At 39.7% G+C, this 19,229-nt stretch overlaps 2 protein-coding genes across 4 annotated transcripts; one reads left to right on the top strand and one right to left on the bottom strand.

The window, feature by feature from the left end:
* Nucleotides 1-322: 322 nt before the first annotated feature.
* atp6v1e1b (ATPase H+ transporting V1 subunit E1b) lies at nucleotides 323-8,231 on the bottom strand. Its single transcript, XM_034074716.2, has 10 exons — nucleotides 8,123-8,231; nucleotides 7,941-8,002; nucleotides 6,697-6,762; nucleotides 5,750-5,859; nucleotides 5,450-5,516; nucleotides 5,238-5,327; nucleotides 4,094-4,162; nucleotides 3,890-3,984; nucleotides 3,045-3,132; nucleotides 323-985 (listed from the first exon to the last, which is right to left on the bottom strand). Exons 2-10 carry the CDS (start codon nucleotides 7,971-7,973, stop codon nucleotides 923-925), a joined length of 681 nt encoding a protein of 226 aa, XP_033930607.1. The 5' UTR covers nucleotides 7,974-8,002; nucleotides 8,123-8,231; the 3' UTR covers nucleotides 323-922.
* A 1,036-nt stretch (nucleotides 8,232-9,267) lies between these two features.
* LOC117439029 (glutamate-rich protein 6) lies at nucleotides 9,268-18,140 on the top strand. 3 transcript variants are annotated; one of them, XM_071201732.1, is made up of 3 exons: nucleotides 9,268-9,450; nucleotides 15,493-15,568; nucleotides 16,987-18,140. In XM_071201732.1, the coding sequence occupies exon 3, from the start codon at nucleotides 17,239-17,241 to the stop codon at nucleotides 17,881-17,883; it is 645 nt and encodes a 214-aa protein (XP_071057833.1). In that variant the 5' UTR covers nucleotides 9,268-9,450; nucleotides 15,493-15,568; nucleotides 16,987-17,238; the 3' UTR covers nucleotides 17,884-18,140. The 3 variants fall into 3 exon arrangements, with proteins under 3 accessions (XP_071057833.1, XP_033930608.1, XP_071057834.1); XM_034074717.2 differs by lacking the exon at nucleotides 15,493-15,568; XM_071201733.1 differs by lacking the exons at nucleotides 9,268-9,450; nucleotides 15,493-15,568 and adding an exon at nucleotides 15,726-15,815.
* Nucleotides 18,141-19,229: the final 1,089 nt, after the last annotated feature.

Raw genomic sequence — 19,229 nt, 5'->3', positions numbered from 1 at the left:
AAAGAGCCTATTCTACATTAAGCACATGGCAAAAATAAAAGGATGGAACTAAAACTTTAAAAGTAAATCTATCTAGTCTAAAACATGAAATACTTGCAAGTAGGAGGGAGCTTCTGGGGTCCTGCGTCTCAGCCGTCTCAGAAAAAGACTCCTCTATGAGCGGAGCATGTCAGCAGAACACTCTGAGCCACAGGATAATTGGGGGCATTTTTGTCTGACCATGTGATAAACTAATGAATGAAGCATGATTGCAAAAACATGTCAAAAAACTGACATCGACTGAAGAAAAATAAACAAATAATGAGCACAGACGTGGGACCAATGATTTATAATTGTATTTTATTTAACATTTCCACAATATAACATCTTTAGTTTAAGACAAAAAAAGACAAAACAACAACCACACATAATTGAATCAGGAAACATCATATACACACAGTGGACCCTGATATGATATCAGCCACTTGTTTAATTCATGACAGAACACCAATAAATTAACTCTGTAACGTCGTGTACGGCCCTCAGCGTTGCTTCCAGGATGCCATTTACTTTCTCAGTAATTGGTTGGAGCAGGCATCCATTAGCAACACAATGCCCCATGCAACTTATAACACGTGGGGTAGAGGTTACCGAAACGGGGGAAACCGTGACACGAAAGCTCTGTGTTTGTCATGATCCAATTAGAGGACAAAGGGGAGCAGCGGAGTATACAACTGTGCAGTACCCACAATGCACGTCTGTAATGTTGAGCTGCAGCGTCTATATAGTCCCTTAATGCACAGAAAAATACAGCAATACATCACACAACAATATCTTTTGCATCGGAGATTTGTTTTACAGACAGAGGAATGACGTCTTTCTTGTGACAAAAGAAGAAATACAAAATAACAAGGAGAGATTTTCTCGAACACAGCGGAGCCACTTAGTCCAAAAACTTGCGGTTGGGGTTAACGCCGAAGAGAGACACTCGGACTTCAGGCATCATCTGAAACACAGACACACGGATTATTGTAAGCAGGAAGCAACTAAAGATTTATTTGCTGATTTTTCCCCGAATCATTGATTGGTCAAAAAATATATTGAAAAATAGTGCCCCAAATATTTTCCTAATACCTGAGAGGACAAAATTGTCAAGTCTAAAACCAATAGATATGCATAGAGATGGGTATCGTTAAGATTTTAACAGTACTACTACTCTTTTTTATATATATATATATATATATATATATAACCTTTTTTTTTTTTTCGGAAATGGACCAATCTGCAGAATGAGTACTTTTACTTTTGGTACTTTAAGTATATTTTGATGCTAATAAACCGAGTATTCCTACATTCTGGTACTTTTTTTACCCCATGTTTCACAGTAGGTATGGTGTCCTTTGGATGCAACTCAGAATTCTTTCTCCTCCAAACACGTCTAGTTGAGTTTTTACCAAAAAGTTCTATTTTGGTTTCATCTGACCATATGACATTCTCCCAATCCTCTTCTGGATCATCTAAATGCTCTCTAGCAAACTTCAGATGGGCCTGGACATGTACTGGCTTAAGCAGGGGGACACGTCTGGCACTGCAGGATTTGAGTCCCTGGCGCCGTAGTGTGTTACTGATGGTAGCCTTTGTTACTTTGGTCCCAGCTCTCTGCAGGTCATTGACTCGGTCCCCCCGTGTGGTTCTGGGATTTTTGCTCACCGTTCTTGTGATCATTTTGACCCCACAGGGTGAGATCTTGCGTGGAGCCCCAGATCGAGGGAGATTATCAGTGGTCTTGTATGTCTTCCATTTTCTAATAATTGCTCCCACAGTTGATTTCTTCACACCAAGCTGCTTACCTATTGCAGATTCAGTCTTCCCAGCCTGGTGCAGGTCTACCATTTTGTTTCTGGTGTCCTTTGACAGCTCTTTGGTCTTGGCCATAGTGGAGTTTGGAGTGTAACTGTTTGAGGTTGTGGACAGGTGTCTTTTATACTAATAACGAGTTCAAACAGGTGCCATTAATACAGTTGACACGTGGAGGACAGAGGAGGCTCTTAAAGAAGAAGTTACAGGTCTGTGAGAGCCAGAAATCTTGTTTGTTTGTAGGTGACCAAATACTTATTTCACAGAGGAATTTACCAATTAATTCATTAAAAATCCTACAATGTGATTTCCTGGATTCTTTCCCCTCATTCTGTCTCTCATAGTTGAGGTATACCTAGGATGAAAATTACAGGCCTCTCTCATCTTTTTCAGTGGGAGAACTTGCATAATTGGTGGCTGACTAAATACTTTTTTGCCCCACTGTACTTAGGTTTAAGAATACGCAGCTAGGGAACATTTTAGGAGACAATAGAGGTAAAGACTACCCAACATGAAATATGACACAAAGCTCAGAATTAGTAAGTGTAAGCTAAATGTTCAATATATCCTAAAAACAACTTAAATGGCTACATAAATGTAAACTTGAATTTGTTGATAAGACCGATTTAAAAGTACTCATAAATAAATGAATGATAGACATATTTATCCATAAAACATGTGTCACTCCAACTTGTGACACATGGGGTCGCTTGTTGTTTCTCATGTAATGAACGTAAAGCTTGCCTAACGTGAGAGCTACGCTAATGTCATTCGGTCAAATGCCTCTTAACAACCACATCCCTTATTTCAAATGGAAATTCAATTCAAAGCAATAAAAAGGCAATTCATGTATTTATTTGACCTTTGTTTAGCCAGAGAAAGAAACCTCACTGAGCTAAATATATATATTGGTTAGGTGTATGCTCACTGTAAAAGCAAAGGAGAGGTCCTCTAAATGTTTTCTATTCTCAAAATAAATAAAGAATAATAGTCTATAAAAAACATAAAGTTTGGGGTTCTTTGAAACTACTGTAAACGTACCTATTTCCAATTTGTTGAAATAAATGCATTGATGACACGTAGGAACAAGATATTTTCAACATGAAATTAATTAAAGAGGGGATTAATAATAAAGGTTAGAAATGAAACTTGAAAGAAGGTTTATTATGCAGGTTTAAGAAATGAAGGATTTGAGAGTGATAATATACCTGCTGAGCCATGAGGTCCAGTCTGCTCTCCATCGTGTTGGCCACCTTGATTTTCCCGTTGGCATTATAGATCTCCACGCCTCCAGCACTGAAGAAGACGACAAACATGGCGATAAATCTAACTTTATTTTCAACTACGTTTTTGTCAGTGTCTCTTCTAAATCCAGAAAAACTCTCTCTCAGTCAGGCATGTTTAGTTCAGTCACAGAGAGAGAGCGTTTGGTCAACATCAAAAGTCAATCTGTTTGGCAAGGAACAAAATACTGAGAGACAGCTGTTAGACGGTGGTGTCTGCACCACAAGGCAGTACAAGTTGTTCTATCAGATGAAATTCAATATACACATAAAGGTCCCAACCGACTACAGAACAGGAAATGAAGAGAGGAATGAAGCCTGCGTGACTTCTTAATGCGCGGTTCTCAATCAGGAAGGTGTTACATAGCCCTGCAAGTAACAGCTATTTTGTATTATGGATTGATCTGCAGATTACTTTGTAGATTAATCAATTGGTCTATTAAATGTCAGAAAGTAGTAGAAACTGTCCAGTCCAAGATGATGTAACTAAATGAATGATCCCAAAGATATTGAGTTTAATATGATATGAATCAGAAAATAAACTGAACATCTTTAAGTAGAGGCTAAAAACAACATTTTCTGACTTTTGCCCATAAAATGTGTTAAATTACTTTTTCATTCTAAAATAATGGGCTATTACTTTTTTATTGACTGATTCATTGTATGCAGTTCTACAGTTAAATAATTTATCTCAATATTGAATAATATAATGCAAAAAAAAGTTTCGTTTTAGGGGTCATTTCAACTTGATGATGAAATGTGATGCTTACACGTCGGGGGGGATGAAGTTGTCCTGGTCGATGCGGACCTCGATGTTGATCTTCACAGCGGCTTTATAAATAGGAATATTCCTCTGGATGGAAGCCTGGATGGCAAAAAGTCACAACACAATTTAGATTCAGAATTGATTTTAAGAGCAGGAACATCAAATAGTTGTGATCAAATAAACAACTTTAACTCTCTGACGGACTCACCTGTACCATCTGCACGTCCTGTTTACGGCAGCGAATCGTCACTTTGGGCTCCAGGAGCTGATACAATCCCTGGTACGAAAACGATTAAGAAAAGATCATCAAACCTCTGTTTTTAAAATCTCAAAACAGCCTCATCATAAACATACACACTCAGTCAGACACACGCATGCAGTCTGATACAACCATTCTGCAATACATGCTCCCTGTACTCAGATGCTGTTGAAAGATGTGGAGAAAGCCTTAGATGAATATGCAGGAGGCAGTTTGTGCCCCTGTAATGACTATTGAGTACCTTTATTGATGTCAATGGGGTGGACAAAATAGCAGAAACACCTGTCTGTCAGCAAAAAAACATAACAAGCTATTTATTAGCAACCCCCCACTTTAAAATGTTCTTTTAGTCTTTATTATTTACCTACCTTTATATTGTTTTATTTATTTTATAGGTCAGAAGGATTTTATCTTATATTATTAATCTAACATCAAATCAAGTTTTATTTATATAGCACATTTAAAAGCGATTTTTGGTCGAGCAGTGTCAAACACATTACTACAATCACAATAAAAGACAATAATTTGGAACAGAAGTATAACAAACAAAAACACAGGGAATAGTCAGGTGTCGTGCTCCGCTCTGACTAGAAGGCCAGAGAGAAGAAGTCTTTAGTGAGGATTTAAAAACCCCGAGGGTCTGGGCCGACCTCACATGGAGGGGCAGAGTGTTCCAGAGCCTGGGGCCAGCTGCTGCGAAGGCTCGGTGCCCTTGGGTTTTGAGCCTGGTCTTGGGCACTACCAGCAGCAGCTGGTCAGCAGACCTTAAAGCTCTGGCTGGGGTGTAGCGACGCAGGAGTTTGGCTATATAGGCAGGAGCCAGCCCATTTAGGGCTTTAAAGACAAATAAAAGGATTTTAAAATCAATTCGGAACCAAATTGGAAGCCAGTGGAAGGCCAGAATTGGGGTGATGTGGTCACGCTTTTTGTGGCCAGTCAAAAGACGTGCAGCTGCGTTCTGGACTAGCTGCAGGCGTTTAATTGAACATTGTGACCTTTAAGAAGGAAGGATTTATTGCAGGGCATTTGTATTAGAATACATTAAGGTTAGTTGGTGTACTTGTGTGTGAAGAAGCTGAGAGGATAAACCCACCTGTAGGATCAAGCCGTCCATCAGAACTGGATACCTGGCTGGGTCTTTTGCGATGTTCCCGAGCCGTTGGCGGGCCTCGTTCAGCATTTCCTGAGGACACAAATACACACGGGGTTCCTATTATTCACATATGGTGCACTTACACAATCAATCTCTCCTCTGTATGCACAGTATGACAGCGTGATGACAGAGCCCGAGTTATAACTGCTTACCGAGATCATATCGTCCCGGGCCTTCAACACCTTCAGGCGAGCCTGGTTCATCAGGTTTGACATCTGACTGTTAAGTAGAAAAATAGCAAACACATTGGGTCTGTTTAGACGTGTGAGGGATTTTGTTTGTTGTGCGGAAAACCCTAAGACTGTTTTGGGCCAGGTCACAAAAGCGTCATTGTAGGATAAAGTGATTGAATCAAATCCCGGAAACTCTGCGTCACACGTACAGATATTTCTTTGTCCTTAAAAAGGGAAGAGGACTGGATGTGTCCTGTGATGTGTCTCGCTTTGACTTACATTTTCTTCTGCTGCTCGATCTGCTTCTCCTTCTTCTCGTAGTACTCCATGATCTTCAGCCTCTGGGTTTGGACCAGACGGCCCTTCTCAATGTTGAACTCCTCTTCTGCCTGCAGGAGGAGACAGTTATATCTTTCTGTTTCTGTGATCTTTAACCAATAATCAGTTCTGCTGGTGTATTTGTGATATGAAAGACACACGTGTTACACAATAAAAAAATAGTACACGTCAGAATATGAAAGGCTATTACCTTTGGAGCTATAAATATGGCATAACATTGTGAAATAAATGTAGTTATATTTAAAAATAAAAAGACACTTTTTATGCATAACAAGACAAAACCTAAAAGTATAAAATGTTATTTTTTATAGAGAAAAAGAGCACATCCTTATATCAAAGAATTAAAAACAGTGATTTTTAAATGTTTTAAATCAAACTGCTGTTTATAATGTGTAATGTAATACTTTGTGTGCTCTTAGCGCCCCTAGTGGTAAGCATCACAAAGGACCAAATGGATAGGATTCATGCATTTTAAAACTTGTAAACTTATTTTTAATGTAGAATCAATGTCTTTAATTATGTATGTTAATTGTGTGTGTTTGTCTGTGCTTATAATATATATTTTAATATTGTGTTAACATCAACACCTGTAAATACATAAACTGAAGCTAAACTCAGTCAGATGAGTGCACAGCACAACAGTGCATTTGGAATACATTTAAAAAAGGCCATAACTGCTACATTACAGGCCCACATGTGATCAAATCTAGAATAAAGATACATGTTTATGCTGACAAGAATTAGTTCATTCTTTTTCCACTTTTCTCAGCTCTCTACTGCTGACTCATTAATAGAAGCACAACATGTCCAAAAGAATACGACTTAAAAAAGGAAGGGATTATTAATCATCCCTCGGGGCTTCTCTCCACAGCACTGTGTGATTTTACCTTTGCATCAATTTCTTCTGCCTTCTCGTTGGCCTCCTGTTCAATGAAGGCCATCATGTGCTTGATCTGTACACAGGAGAAAGACATTAATACCATCAGGCTTCCTCAACAAAAGAGATATAGATTCCCCCCACATGTGTTATGGATTTAAACGCACACAGTTTCATAATGAACATTCAGTCTTAGGAACTAACTGCAAATCGTCATCTCTCTCCTAATGAACTCAGAGGCGATCGTCACCCTGCTGTGAAGCGACTCTGTCGTCTTACTTTAGAACACTGGGGAGGAATGTCTCTGCCAGCCGTGTAAGAAGTATTAGAAGCATTTACTCAAGTAAAACAACGTAAACCACAGTGTGAAAACACTACGCTTAAATCATAAGTTCTGCATTTGAAACCTGAATTAAGCAGAAGTATATTTTGGGAAGATGCGCGAATAGTACTTGAAGTTTGAGCAGTTAAAGGCTCCATGTTGTTGGTAGTCTTTATAAGATGTTTATGGAGTACATGTTTGCTACATGAATGCTTGTGTTGCTTGTTACACCTGTCGATGTTCAAAGGAACACATTATGCTTCAGTTTAGGGTAAAAGAAAGGGCACATGGAATTGTAATCGGACATAAAAAAGAAAAGCTGGCAACTTTTGTTGAGAAAATACAAATATTTGTCTCTGGGATGTAGTGGATTATTAGTATAAGTTGCATTAAAAGAACATACTCAAGTTCTCAAATACAATTAATGTGTACCTCATTACATTCATAGTTTATTGTAACCACCAATGAACACTTGACCTTAACTTGTGTACAGTTAGCTTCTGCAGCATTGCATTTGCTCATATGGAGGTTATTTCCAGTAAAGATTCCAGACTGTGGCTCACTCACTCCTAGTTCCTCATCATGTGCTGATCATGTGATCATCCAGTAATATGAACCTCTAAATATCACCCATACGACCCAGCACAGGTTTCAAAATGGTTGCTTATTTAGCTATAACACGCATATTTACGTATAAACCCTCCATTCAAACACACCCTCAATCATCGCATTGTGTATAGTTAGGGTTTATATCAATGCTAACCTCCTGCAGCTATCTCAATGTCATTATGTTGCACACACTGTGTATTGCAGCTACTAAACACATTTCACAGTGTGTTAATGAGACGATTAGCAACGTGAAACTGCTCTAGCATCGACCAAAGAGAAACAGGTGGATGGTGACAGTATTGATGGTTAAAATGGGTTATTACCTGCTTCTGAACGTCGGCATCGCTAAGCGCCATGGCTGCAGCTGTCAGAGGTCCGTGCAGGCCTGCGAGCAGAATTAACAAAAAAATACAATAATTAAAACCGCCGAAAAATAAAACAGGCATGAATGATAACAAGGGTATGTTAACAATGCAATGAGAGCCTTAAATCCGTGTATATTTACCAAAATATCACAGACGAGGAGGTATGAATTAAATCGCCGCAGTCGTGACTCGTAAAGATGTCTACGGAGGATCAGCTGATTGGCGTCACACATCACATGATGTTTACTTCCGGTCGAGCAGCCAATCACGTGAGAGAATAAGAGGCGTTTAACTTGCTGCAGAAAGCAGGAAAATTATGTGATGTTTTTGATAAAAGAACAAAAAAATACGTCGCATACATTTGTAAGTTTGTATAGTACCATTACTTATAATATAGGAACAGCAATGATTATACAGACACGAACATTCAAAAATAAAACACGTACTTTTTTACTCAACAAAGTTGAGTAATATGTGAAAGTATGTTCTTATTCGACTAATACAGAGGCTGTCAAGTCACTAAAAATGTAGGTTTTATCATTTTTGTCTTGTGTTATATACACCTGTCTCTTTTTTTAAATTGTTTTAGTTATATACTTTCCCCTGTAAGCTCTTACTCAATGTGTATCATGTTGTTTCCTTTAAGTTCTTTAATGTTTTTATCAGCTATATTCTGTACTATTTGTCATTTTTATAGCTAATTTACTGATAATGAATTGCATATATTTAAAATATTAAATATGTACTTCATTTAAATGTAATCCATTTAAATGTAGTGTTAGTCTCTTGTATTTGATTATTTCATTGTTTTACAATCTTGTACATGTTGCCATGCAGGTGTACCATTTAAAAGCCTCCCCTGGCATAGTTTCCATTCGTGTAACACCTCTCACCAGCAGAGGGAAGTAGAATATGGAAAGTTCAGCTTTAGAAATAGCTCTTCTCCTCGTCTGGCATGCGTTTTACACTTGGTGTCACAGCAGCACACTGTGGTGTGGACTGACTAATAATATGCTGTTTGAACTTTGGACAGTGGACATACAACTCCAGAGGCTTGTTTACCAGAATAAAACACTCACCCACTGATCTCTGCTGCCCCTCCAGAGACTGTGAACACACAGGGTAAAGTCTGATTGAAACATTCAAATCATTTTTCACCTTTTACCTGCATTTTCCTAATCTTTTTCATTCTGAGCAGCCAGCAAAGTCACTACTGCCTGCTCTCCAGCCAACTGTTATGTCATAGATTTGGGTAGTGGGGTGGGTGAGAGAGAGAGAGACTGATAGGGGGAGAGGGAGGGGGAGAGACTTTTGCACAGCTTGTCCATCTTGTTAGTCCTGTGCCAGCTCCAGCATGCATGTCTGCCTATCTGTTGTTGTGTGGCTTCGTGTCTGAATGCACGTCTCACTTTGATCTCCAGCGTCTGCTTCTAGCATCTCGTTCACCACCGTCACCAAGAAGACACAGGTATGCTCTGTTTTTATTTACATTGCACAACGTTTTAGCAAAGTCTGAAATCAGAAGAAAGAAAGTTGAATGCATACTGATCTGAACGTGATCTGATCTCTCCTTTGCTTGTCGGGCTTTGTTAAAAGTGTGTCATCTGTAAACATGTCAAGGGTCATTACAGGTCACTCTAATGTTTTGAAGGACAAAACTTCACCTTGCACAATGCAAAGAAACTAACATGAGAGGCTAGTTTGTTTTATCTCAATACGATCCTGCATTTTGACATGATTTTATCTGATATCCCTCTGTCCTCATCTCACTTTAGCACAGATACAGTGCCTTAAATCTTCTTGATTAATTACTCCACCATGAGTCTGTTATTGCTAGGATAGGATCAATGGAAATCCAATTACTCAAGTAGGCCAGTAAGCAAAAGAAGGGTCACAGAGGAGAAAGGGTTGATTGGTTTCAGTGCAGGCAGGGACACAGGAGAGACTCTGTTTGTGAACGCTTCAAATGTTTGGGTGACCACCTTTAATGTTTCAGGTCTACAGAGCACACAGCTTGGGTCAGACAATATGGCCGCTATTGGTCATTAAATGGGTGACAACAGGGGGCGTCTCTCACAGTCTGCTCACTCTGGAAGAGGTGGAGCCAACATCAAAGGATTTAAGTCATGAGAGTATGAGACCATATAAAATATCCTCATCATGAATACAACAAAAAAGCTTTAACACAACACTGAGCATTCATAATCAAGTAATTTAGCTCTTTCTGTGTACTGGACATTTTTATTCAAGGCAAAATGAGCTTGTTTTTATTGATTTTGTCCAGTTGCTAGACTCAGTTTCAGAAGGTTTTATTGCACACAAAGTAACCAAGCTGTTGTGCAACAGGAAGGAAGGAAGGAAGGAAGGAAGGAAGGAAGGAAGGAAGGAAGGAAGGAAGGAAGGAAGGAAGGAAGGAAGGAAGGAAGGAAGGAAGGAAGGAAGGAAGGAAGGAAGGAAGGAAGGAAGGAAGGAAGGGGTTTGCTTTCCACTGTGAGGCAACACATGACATATTGTTTTAGTCTGGGAATGCATGGGAATAAGGCAATAACAGAAAGTAATGAAAATCATGAATGTAAGAACACACTTTATATATTGATAGGACTTTTTTACACATAATAATAGTTGTGGATTGGGGAAGACTTTAAAGATTGGATAAACTAACTCTTAACCTTAGATTTTGAAACAAACATAATTAGGCTAACAAAGGAAAGGGGAGCGTTGGATTTCTTGAATGCATCTCTGTTTTTGTTTTGATACATTATTGCATTTTTTTTGGAAACACTACTCTTATCGATTATTCTTGTTTACAAAAAGTAAAATTATTCACATTATTTAGGCAATAATCAGAAAAACAAAGTCACGTGATAAAGCCTTCTATCACAATCTAACGTCTGAATAAAACTAATAACATTTCTGGCTACAACAACACTGGGTGAAGCTTAACACATTGGGCTGATTGAGGTACTGAACACGTATTCCAGAAATGACATTAAGATACAGGTTCTTACATATTTAGATCCAATCCAAAAGCAATCTCATCTGGAACCAGGTCTCAGGAGATATATCTGGAACACCTCAGAGGGCTCACACCTGACCTCTGTAATGAGAGGTGGTCTGAAACCAGAGCAAACATACAGTGAAGAGCAAGAGTGTCTATTCCGGGGTGGAATGGGGGCAAATACTTCATGCAATCAAAGCTGAGACGTGACACAAGGGGTGAGGAGGGTCACCTTGAGACACAGAAAAACACAAGAGTGGTCACATCTCATCAGAAATTGTATTAAGTTGACATCAAATGTTGTTATCAAAGTATTGTTAAGAATAAGTGTTGGGCTGCTGGAATGTTGGTGTTTCAGACAGTCAATAACATGTCACTCCCACCCTGGGCTCCTACTTGTAGGATTCTCACGTAATGTAAAATCACTGGAATAGCTTCCACCCTTGGATGACAGATGGAGATGTATATAGTGCCTAAACATAGTAAGATATGCAGGTCGAGGCTATAGATAGTCACAGCCGCTGCAATACAGAGCAGTCGGTGAGCAACTTTTTCCAACCACAGCGTCACTGATGTCACTGAGAACACTGACCTGTTGAAGTAAGCATGCTGCAGATCATTATTTACTAAAGCCACTGTGAGGAGAAATATTAGCTATGCTGAAACATTTGTCAATCAGTTCAGTATTTGTGTTGGGTTCTCTGTGTCATACCCAACACACTCTCACTCCCTAAGCGTCCAGGAGCGACGTTTGGTCAGTGTCCGTGGCGTCCAATTGTGACGCTCCTAGGCTCCTTCGGCGTCATAAAGGGACGCAAATAGCTTTCAACTGATTGCAATGTATTCCCATCTGCGTCGGGATTTGACGCTCATGGAAGCACGGCATTCGTTTGTGTCGGTTGCCCTTAAAGGCAATGTGAGCGTCCATTCCCATTGGATAACGGAGAATTGTACACCCGGAAGTAAGTATTCCCCTTACTGTCGATTGATTTTACAGTGATATCTGCACTACTCATCGACTAAAAAACACCAGATTATCCTTGTTAATTAGACAACATTGATTGGTTTAAATTGTGTGCAATGCTTTTGTATTTTTCCCCTTCGATTCGGAGAAACAAATGTTTTTTCGGAGTAAAGGATGGCAGAAGACACTACACTACCCAGAATCCCCAGCTATCGTTTGGACTACACCATGTGCACCGTTTTTTTCACCATTCATTCCAATGGCTGTCTATGTCACGTGATCTTCAAATTTCTCCCTGCAGAAAAAGAAAACATGGCCGAACTTCGTTTTATTCTAGGTGGAAAATGCCTATTTTAAGTTAGTTTGGCCATTAAAATGCGTTTTGATGTCATTTGATGCGAGTTGTTATTTCAGATTATGTGTGCAGTGGATGTACATGATCTTTAGTTTGCTAGTTATTACGAAGATTACTTCAGGAAATCGCGACGTTTTCATTGTTACCAAGGTGGTTGCTAGGGACGCTGCTATCGATATTATTTCTGTTATGTTGTGTAACTGTTTAAAGGTGTTATCTTTATTGCTACCCCCTTCCCCGTCAATGTATAGTGTTGGTCCACAGCGCAAACATATTAGTTTAACAAAATCTGCATCTAAAGATAGCTTACGTTATTTCCCCCTGTGCAATTCCAGTCTCACATCTCACAGCACACATCGTCATTAACAAATACCGGAAACAGACCGAAAACATTAAAAAAAATTTAAAAAAATACTTTATTCCGAGTGTGCTTGCTTTTCTCTTTGAAAGTCATCACATAACGGCATTGTAATACACGGTTCGGCTGCATTACATATTACATATCTGCCGTAGTTCTGTATTTATAGAGCCCTGATGAGAAGACTTCTAGATAAACATGAGGAACTGAAAACGTGACGTGGATCATAAATATATCAGCCATTAAACAACATCTTACATTTCTTTTCACACAATACGTCTCCTTGCAGTATCAACACTAATTCGGCTCACTTTTATATTTGATCCAAATGGTAGATAGGCTGTATTTACACCATAAAGGTGCACAGCTGATATAAAGGGACACCTAGTGGTTAAAGCATGTTATTGAATTTCATTATTTTTATTATTAGATATTAATAGGATCCCTATAAAGTATATTCATTACTCGTTATTCTCTACTAATAGTTAATTAAAGACTGTATATAATGACTATTTTGCACATCCCTTTCAAGATTTCAAGATTTTCTAAGGTTTATTGACATATCATATATGGCCTACACAACTATGGTGTAGTTCTGCACTGAATGAAAAACTTGGGTCGCAGGTTCCTCAATAGTGCATTACAAGACATCTATCAATATGTGTGCATACCTCCAGCAATGTTAACTATGTTGAAGCACTTATTTTAACTGATATTATACATAATGTATTATACTCTTATAAGATGTATGTAGATATTTCATCTCCGGCCTTGTCAGGTATTGAACAATCAATAAATAAAGAACACAGAATTGTTGAATATAAAACACAGAATTTGTGTGATTATACTAAATGATTTTCAAATAAACACCACTGCATATTTAACTGTTACACATGCTGATGTAACGCAAATGTTCCAACTTGGGATCAATAAAGTATATCTTATCTTAAGCTGATCGATGGCTACTGCCATATTTTCAAAATGTGCCTCTGAACCTTGACAAGTGCATGTTTCAGGCTTATCAATTAATGTAATGTAATGTTATCAATTAACAACAGGGGTCACAAACATAAGACCAGCTGTTAAATAAAGCTCTTCTGACCTTAGCTGGCATGTGGGTATATATATTAATGCTGCCCATTATGGGCACCAGCAATTTTCACCCATTTATTAATTATATGTTTTAAATGTGAGTGTTTCCTGTCCCCTAAACCTCCAGGGATGGACACAGTTGAATACTGGCAACTTCTTATTATGGGAAATACGAAAACATCTTTTAAAACTACAACTCCCAGTAGAGACGTGCCATAGAGAACATGTTGCGAAACATAATAGCCAGCATGTGTAGTTCTGGGGACTGGGTCGGGGAGGGGGGACGCGGTGGACCCGTTCAAATCCAGTTTTGGACAGCCTGCCGTGGTTCCATCCCATTTCAAGTGCTGTTCGAGAATCGGCTTAACCCTCGGAGCACACTCTCCAATCACAGAGCTTGAGGACTATCACGGGGTTTGTCAAACAGAGCACATGGTGTAGTCCAAACGATAGCTGGGGATTCTAGGTAGTTCTGCCATCCTTTACTCCGAAAAAATATTTGTTTCTCCGAATCGAAGGGGAAAAATACAAAAGCATTGCACACAATTTAAACCAATCAATGTTGTGTAATTAACAAGGATAATCTGGTGTTTTTTAGTCGATGAGTAGTGCAGATATCACTGTAAAATCAATCGACAGTAAGGGGAATACTTACTTCCGGGTGTACAATTCTCCGTTATCCAATGGGAATGGACGCTCACATTGCCTTTAAGGGCAGCCGACACAAACGAATGCCGTGCTTCCATGAGCGTCAAATCCCGACGCAGATGGGAATACATTGCAATCAGTTGAAAGATATTTGCGTCCCTTTATGACGCTGAAGGAGCCTAGGAGCGTCACAATTGGACACCACGGACACTGACCAAACGTCGATCCTGGAGTGAGAGTGTGTTGTCATATCATGCCTTGCTGTCTGCCACAATTTATTTTGTTGCATCAATTTGAAGTCAGAGATTTTCATAATGTACTAATTACATTATCAAGGGTACTAATGATGTACGTGTGATTGAATTAAAACACAACATGTTTAAGATATGTGGACTTGAGTCACTTGATATGACATCATGAAATATAAGTGCTATGTTTACATTAGTGTTAAAACAACTTTAAACAAAATAATTGGTTGGGTTACGTTGCACTGTCATGTTTCTACAGTACAGTAGCTTTTTTTTTTTAATATTGTTTGTATTTGATATACTATTTTAGATTTTCATTTTATTTGTAATTGTTCTATTCCACTTTTAAGTATTTGTATTTTAATGTTGAGCACACTGGTCCTCCTGTAACAAAATCATTTACATGTGTTGTCCCTTCTGAATTGTGGTGCTCCTTAAGAAGTTTTATGTTAACTGATATTGATAACTAGTATTTTATGAGTTGAGCGAGGCGGTAGTCCTGAAAGAGGCAATGGCGTTAGTGTAAGGCAAGGCAAGGCAAGGCAAGGCAAGTTTATTTATATAGCACTTTTCAACGCAAGGCAATTCAAAGTGCTTTACAAAAAAAAATGAAAGACATTAAGCATTGAAAAAGAAAATCTAATAAAATAAACATTAAGGAAAAATACATGGATAAAAGTTACAGTGCAGTCTAACATATGAATAGTTCAATTAAAAGCAGCGACAAAAAGAAAAGTCTTCAGCCTGGATTTAAAAGTAGTAAGAGTTGCAGCGGACCTGCAGGTTTCTGGGAGTTTGTTCCAGATATTTGGAGCATAATAACTGAATGCTGCTTCTCCATGTTTAGTTCTGACTCTGGGGACAGAAAGCTGACCAGTCCCTGAAGACCTGAGAGATCTGGATGGTTCATAGTTTAGCAGGAGGTCAGTAATGTATTTTGGGCCTAAACCATTCAGTGCTTTATAAACCAGCAGCAATATTTTGAAATCTATTCTTTGACACACAGGAAGCCAGTGTAAAGACTTCAGAACAGGAGTGATGTGATCCACTTTCTTAGTGTTAGTGAGGACTCGAGCAGCGGCGTTCTGAATCAGCTGCAGCTTTCTAATAGATTTTTTTGTGAGACCTGTGAAGACACCATTGCAGTAGTCGAGTCTACTGAAGATAAAGGCATGGACAAGTTTTTCCAAATCCTGCTGTGACATTAGTCTTTTAATCCTAGATATGTTCTTTAGGTGATAGTAGGCTAATTTTGTAACTGTTTTAATGTGACTGTTGAAACTCAGGTCAGAGTCCATGACTACACCTAGATTTCTGGCTTTATATGTTGGTTTGAACATTGCAGACTGAAGCTCAGCGCTAACTTTTAAACGTTCTGCCTTGGCTCCAAAAATCATTACCTCAGTTTTATCTTTGTTTAATTGGAGAACGTTCTGACACATCCAGTCATTGATTTGTTCAATGCACTTACTCAGTGTTTGAATTGGAGCATAGTCTCCTGGTGAAATTGTTACGTACATTTGTGTGTCATCCGCATAGCTATGGTAACTTATTTTGTTGTTCTTCATTATCTGAGCCACTGGTAGCATGTAGATGTTAAAGAGAAGAGGCCCCAAGATGGAGCCTTGAGGAACCCCACATGTCATATTTGTCAACTCAGATGTGTATTTACCTACAGAAACAAAGTTGTTTCTATCCTTTAAGTAGGATTTAAACCAATTTAGAACTGTTTCCGAAAGTCCCACCCAGTTTTCCAGTCGGTCTAGTAATATGCTGTGGTCAACAGTGTCAAACGCAGCACTGAGATCTAATAATACTAACACTGAAGTTCTGCCACTGTCTGTGTTTAAGTGGATGTCGTTAAAGACCTTTACAAGAGCAGTCTCAGTGCTGTGGTTTGGACGAAAGCCTGACTGGAACACATCAAAACAACAATTTAAATGCAAGAAATTACTCAACTGTTGAAAAACAACTTTTTCAATGATTTTACCTAGAAATGGCAGGTTTGATATGGGCCTGTAATTGTTCATTACTGAAGCATCTAGATTATTCTTTTTTAAGAGCGGTGTAATGAATGCAGTTTTCAGGGCCTGTGGAAAAATACCTGAGTGAAGAGATTTGTTTACTATGTGAAGTAGTTCTGAGGCCATGCAAGGCAAAACATCTTTGAAAAATCCTGTTGGAATAATATCAAGGCAGCAGGAGGAGGATTTCAGAAGTGTACATGGGTGTCCATGCGGTGGCTCCTTATTGCAGTAAAGAAAGGGTTATTCAAATCCCACACACTGAAACTGAAGTAAACTGAAAGTTCCCCCTCTGAAGATCTATTTTGTCTCTGCAGCAGCCGGTCTTCATTCTGGAGGGAAAGGCCCCAGTCGAGTCCAGCAGGGGGGATGGAGGAGATGGGGAGTCTGGTTCCCTCAGCCCATCTGCTGCTCTGCCTCTGACCCACGCAGAGACTTTGGCCCCCTGGCAGAGCGAGAGCCTGCTGGCAGAGTCCTGGTCCACGGTGGGCGATACAGACCCTGAGGACACCAAGAGCCTGGACAGCAATGACGACCAGGGGCTGGGCGGAGAGGAGAACCACTCTGACATGGTCCACCTAGAGCGAGAGGAGGCGGAGATGCTCGAGGAAGCAGAGAAGGAGGAGGCGGTGAGGAGGACAGAGGAGGAGGAAGACGACGACGAGCTGCAGACGAGCGTGATGAGTGTTTTAGGCGGGGAGAGGGAGCTGGTGGAGCTCAGAGAGGAGGAGCAGGACCTCATCGCCCCGGAAACCGAGGGGCTCCTGGTGTCAGCGGAGGAGCCGCACAAGAGAAAGGAGCCGGCAGAGTTCATGCAGGTGGTTCCCCCCATGGCGCTGCCTCCTCTGCCTATCGTCAAGTTCGACCCCCCCTCCACTACCTCCACCCCGGTCCCTTCAACCACAAGCTCTGAAGTCGAGGAGCTCTACCCCACTCAAGGGCTCCAACCTCCTTCTATCCTTGCACGTATGGCAGCAGAGTCTCTGTCAGAGAGTCATGAGCAGCTACGATTCTCACAGATTCCCCTGTCGGATGTGGAGGGACATTCAGCCAAAGCCTCTGAAGCAGCACCAGAAAAGCCGGAGCCCCCCCCGCCCGCTGCGCCAGAGACTCCCACCCCTCTGAGCTCCACAGAGCTGCTGTGTGGAGGCGCAGCTCTGGTCGCGGTAGTGGGGATAGTGGCTTATGGTACTGTGGCCTACTGTAGGAAGTAGAACTAGAATCACCCTTTAAACACAAATTTGTAAATCTATTCCAAATGAAAATATTCCACTTAACTCTCTGAGTTCTGGATGTTACTCTTTGTATTGTAGTTGTTATTATTAGACACATTAATTAGATTTTTCAGATTCGTTTTGTGCTACCTCAGCTCATGGCCTTTGTTTTTCTGTATACGATTGATCTCTGATCTCTATAAGCCTGGATGTAAAATCATGTGAAGGTAGAATTTTAAAGAATCCTGAAACTTGAACTTGATGTTTCTTTGTGTGATTGTGTCTCTTATTGCTTCACCAGAAAACAACATGAGGGATTAAATTAGACTCTCCAAACTACATCATATTACTCTAGACTGCTCCTGCAAAGGAAAATACTCGTGAAAAGTACGAGTAACTCCAAATGACTTGTACTGCAGTACTTGAGCAAAACCACTGTAAAATGAACCTGCTTCTTGGCATTTTAGGGATAGAGCAAAAGGAGAAAAATCACCTATATTGTCATTTTTGAAAAATGATGGAACAATTGGACTGCAGGGACATTATAAAAGGTGTCTCTAAAACCCCGATAATGTGCTCCTCAGGGCAGGAATGTGGGTGCAATGTGATATGTGTTCGTTTCGAGCCCTGTCCTGCCGTCTGCTGGACAGTCTGCAATATTTCAGCTTTCAACTTTTCAGGAAATATATTAAACTATGAATGAATCAATAAATAAACCTTCTTCTATATCACTAACTATCATGCAATTTCTATGATTTATATATCCTTTTAGAATACTTACAGAATGGATGAGTAAGGCACCTTTTCTAAAAATTAGATTTAAAAAAAGTGAAATATGCAACTTTGTTTGCACTGCAAAACAATAAAAAGTTTAACTGGGATTATATTATATTAAAAAAACTGCAGAAACACAGTGAAGCAGTCTTAATCTACAATTAATCTATTTTTTTCCGATGCTTCCCCCGAGGACACGAATGTGATCTCATAGATAATGATCATAACTCTGTGGTCACACCAGCGTTTCTCCCGATAGCCTAATTATATACCAGTGGGTTTGAAACTTCTTGATTTTCGTCGAGTGCCAGTAAATAAAGAAGAACAATGGGGTTGACTGTGCTGCGGTTAGCCTGCCGTTCCCACCTCGCTGCCAACATGCACGCAGCTATTGAATTGAGAAGAGGAAGGAAAGTGCTACTCTGTTTGAAAAGATAAATGTACAGCATGTCTCCTCTGTCACAAAGACATACTGTCCCACCTTCACAGACAAGGAATCTCTCTCTCCAAACACACAAACACCTAACCACATAGCAACACATGCACTTTATTGAGTAATGCAAGATTGGCTA

The sequence above is a fragment of the Pseudochaenichthys georgianus genome, chromosome 23 (assembly GCF_902827115.2).
Source record: "Pseudochaenichthys georgianus chromosome 23, fPseGeo1.2, whole genome shotgun sequence".
Lineage (NCBI taxonomy): Eukaryota > Metazoa > Chordata > Actinopteri > Perciformes > Channichthyidae > Pseudochaenichthys > Pseudochaenichthys georgianus.
The sequence above is the reverse complement of the archived record's forward strand: the minus strand, read 5'-3'. Positions and strand labels throughout refer to the sequence as shown.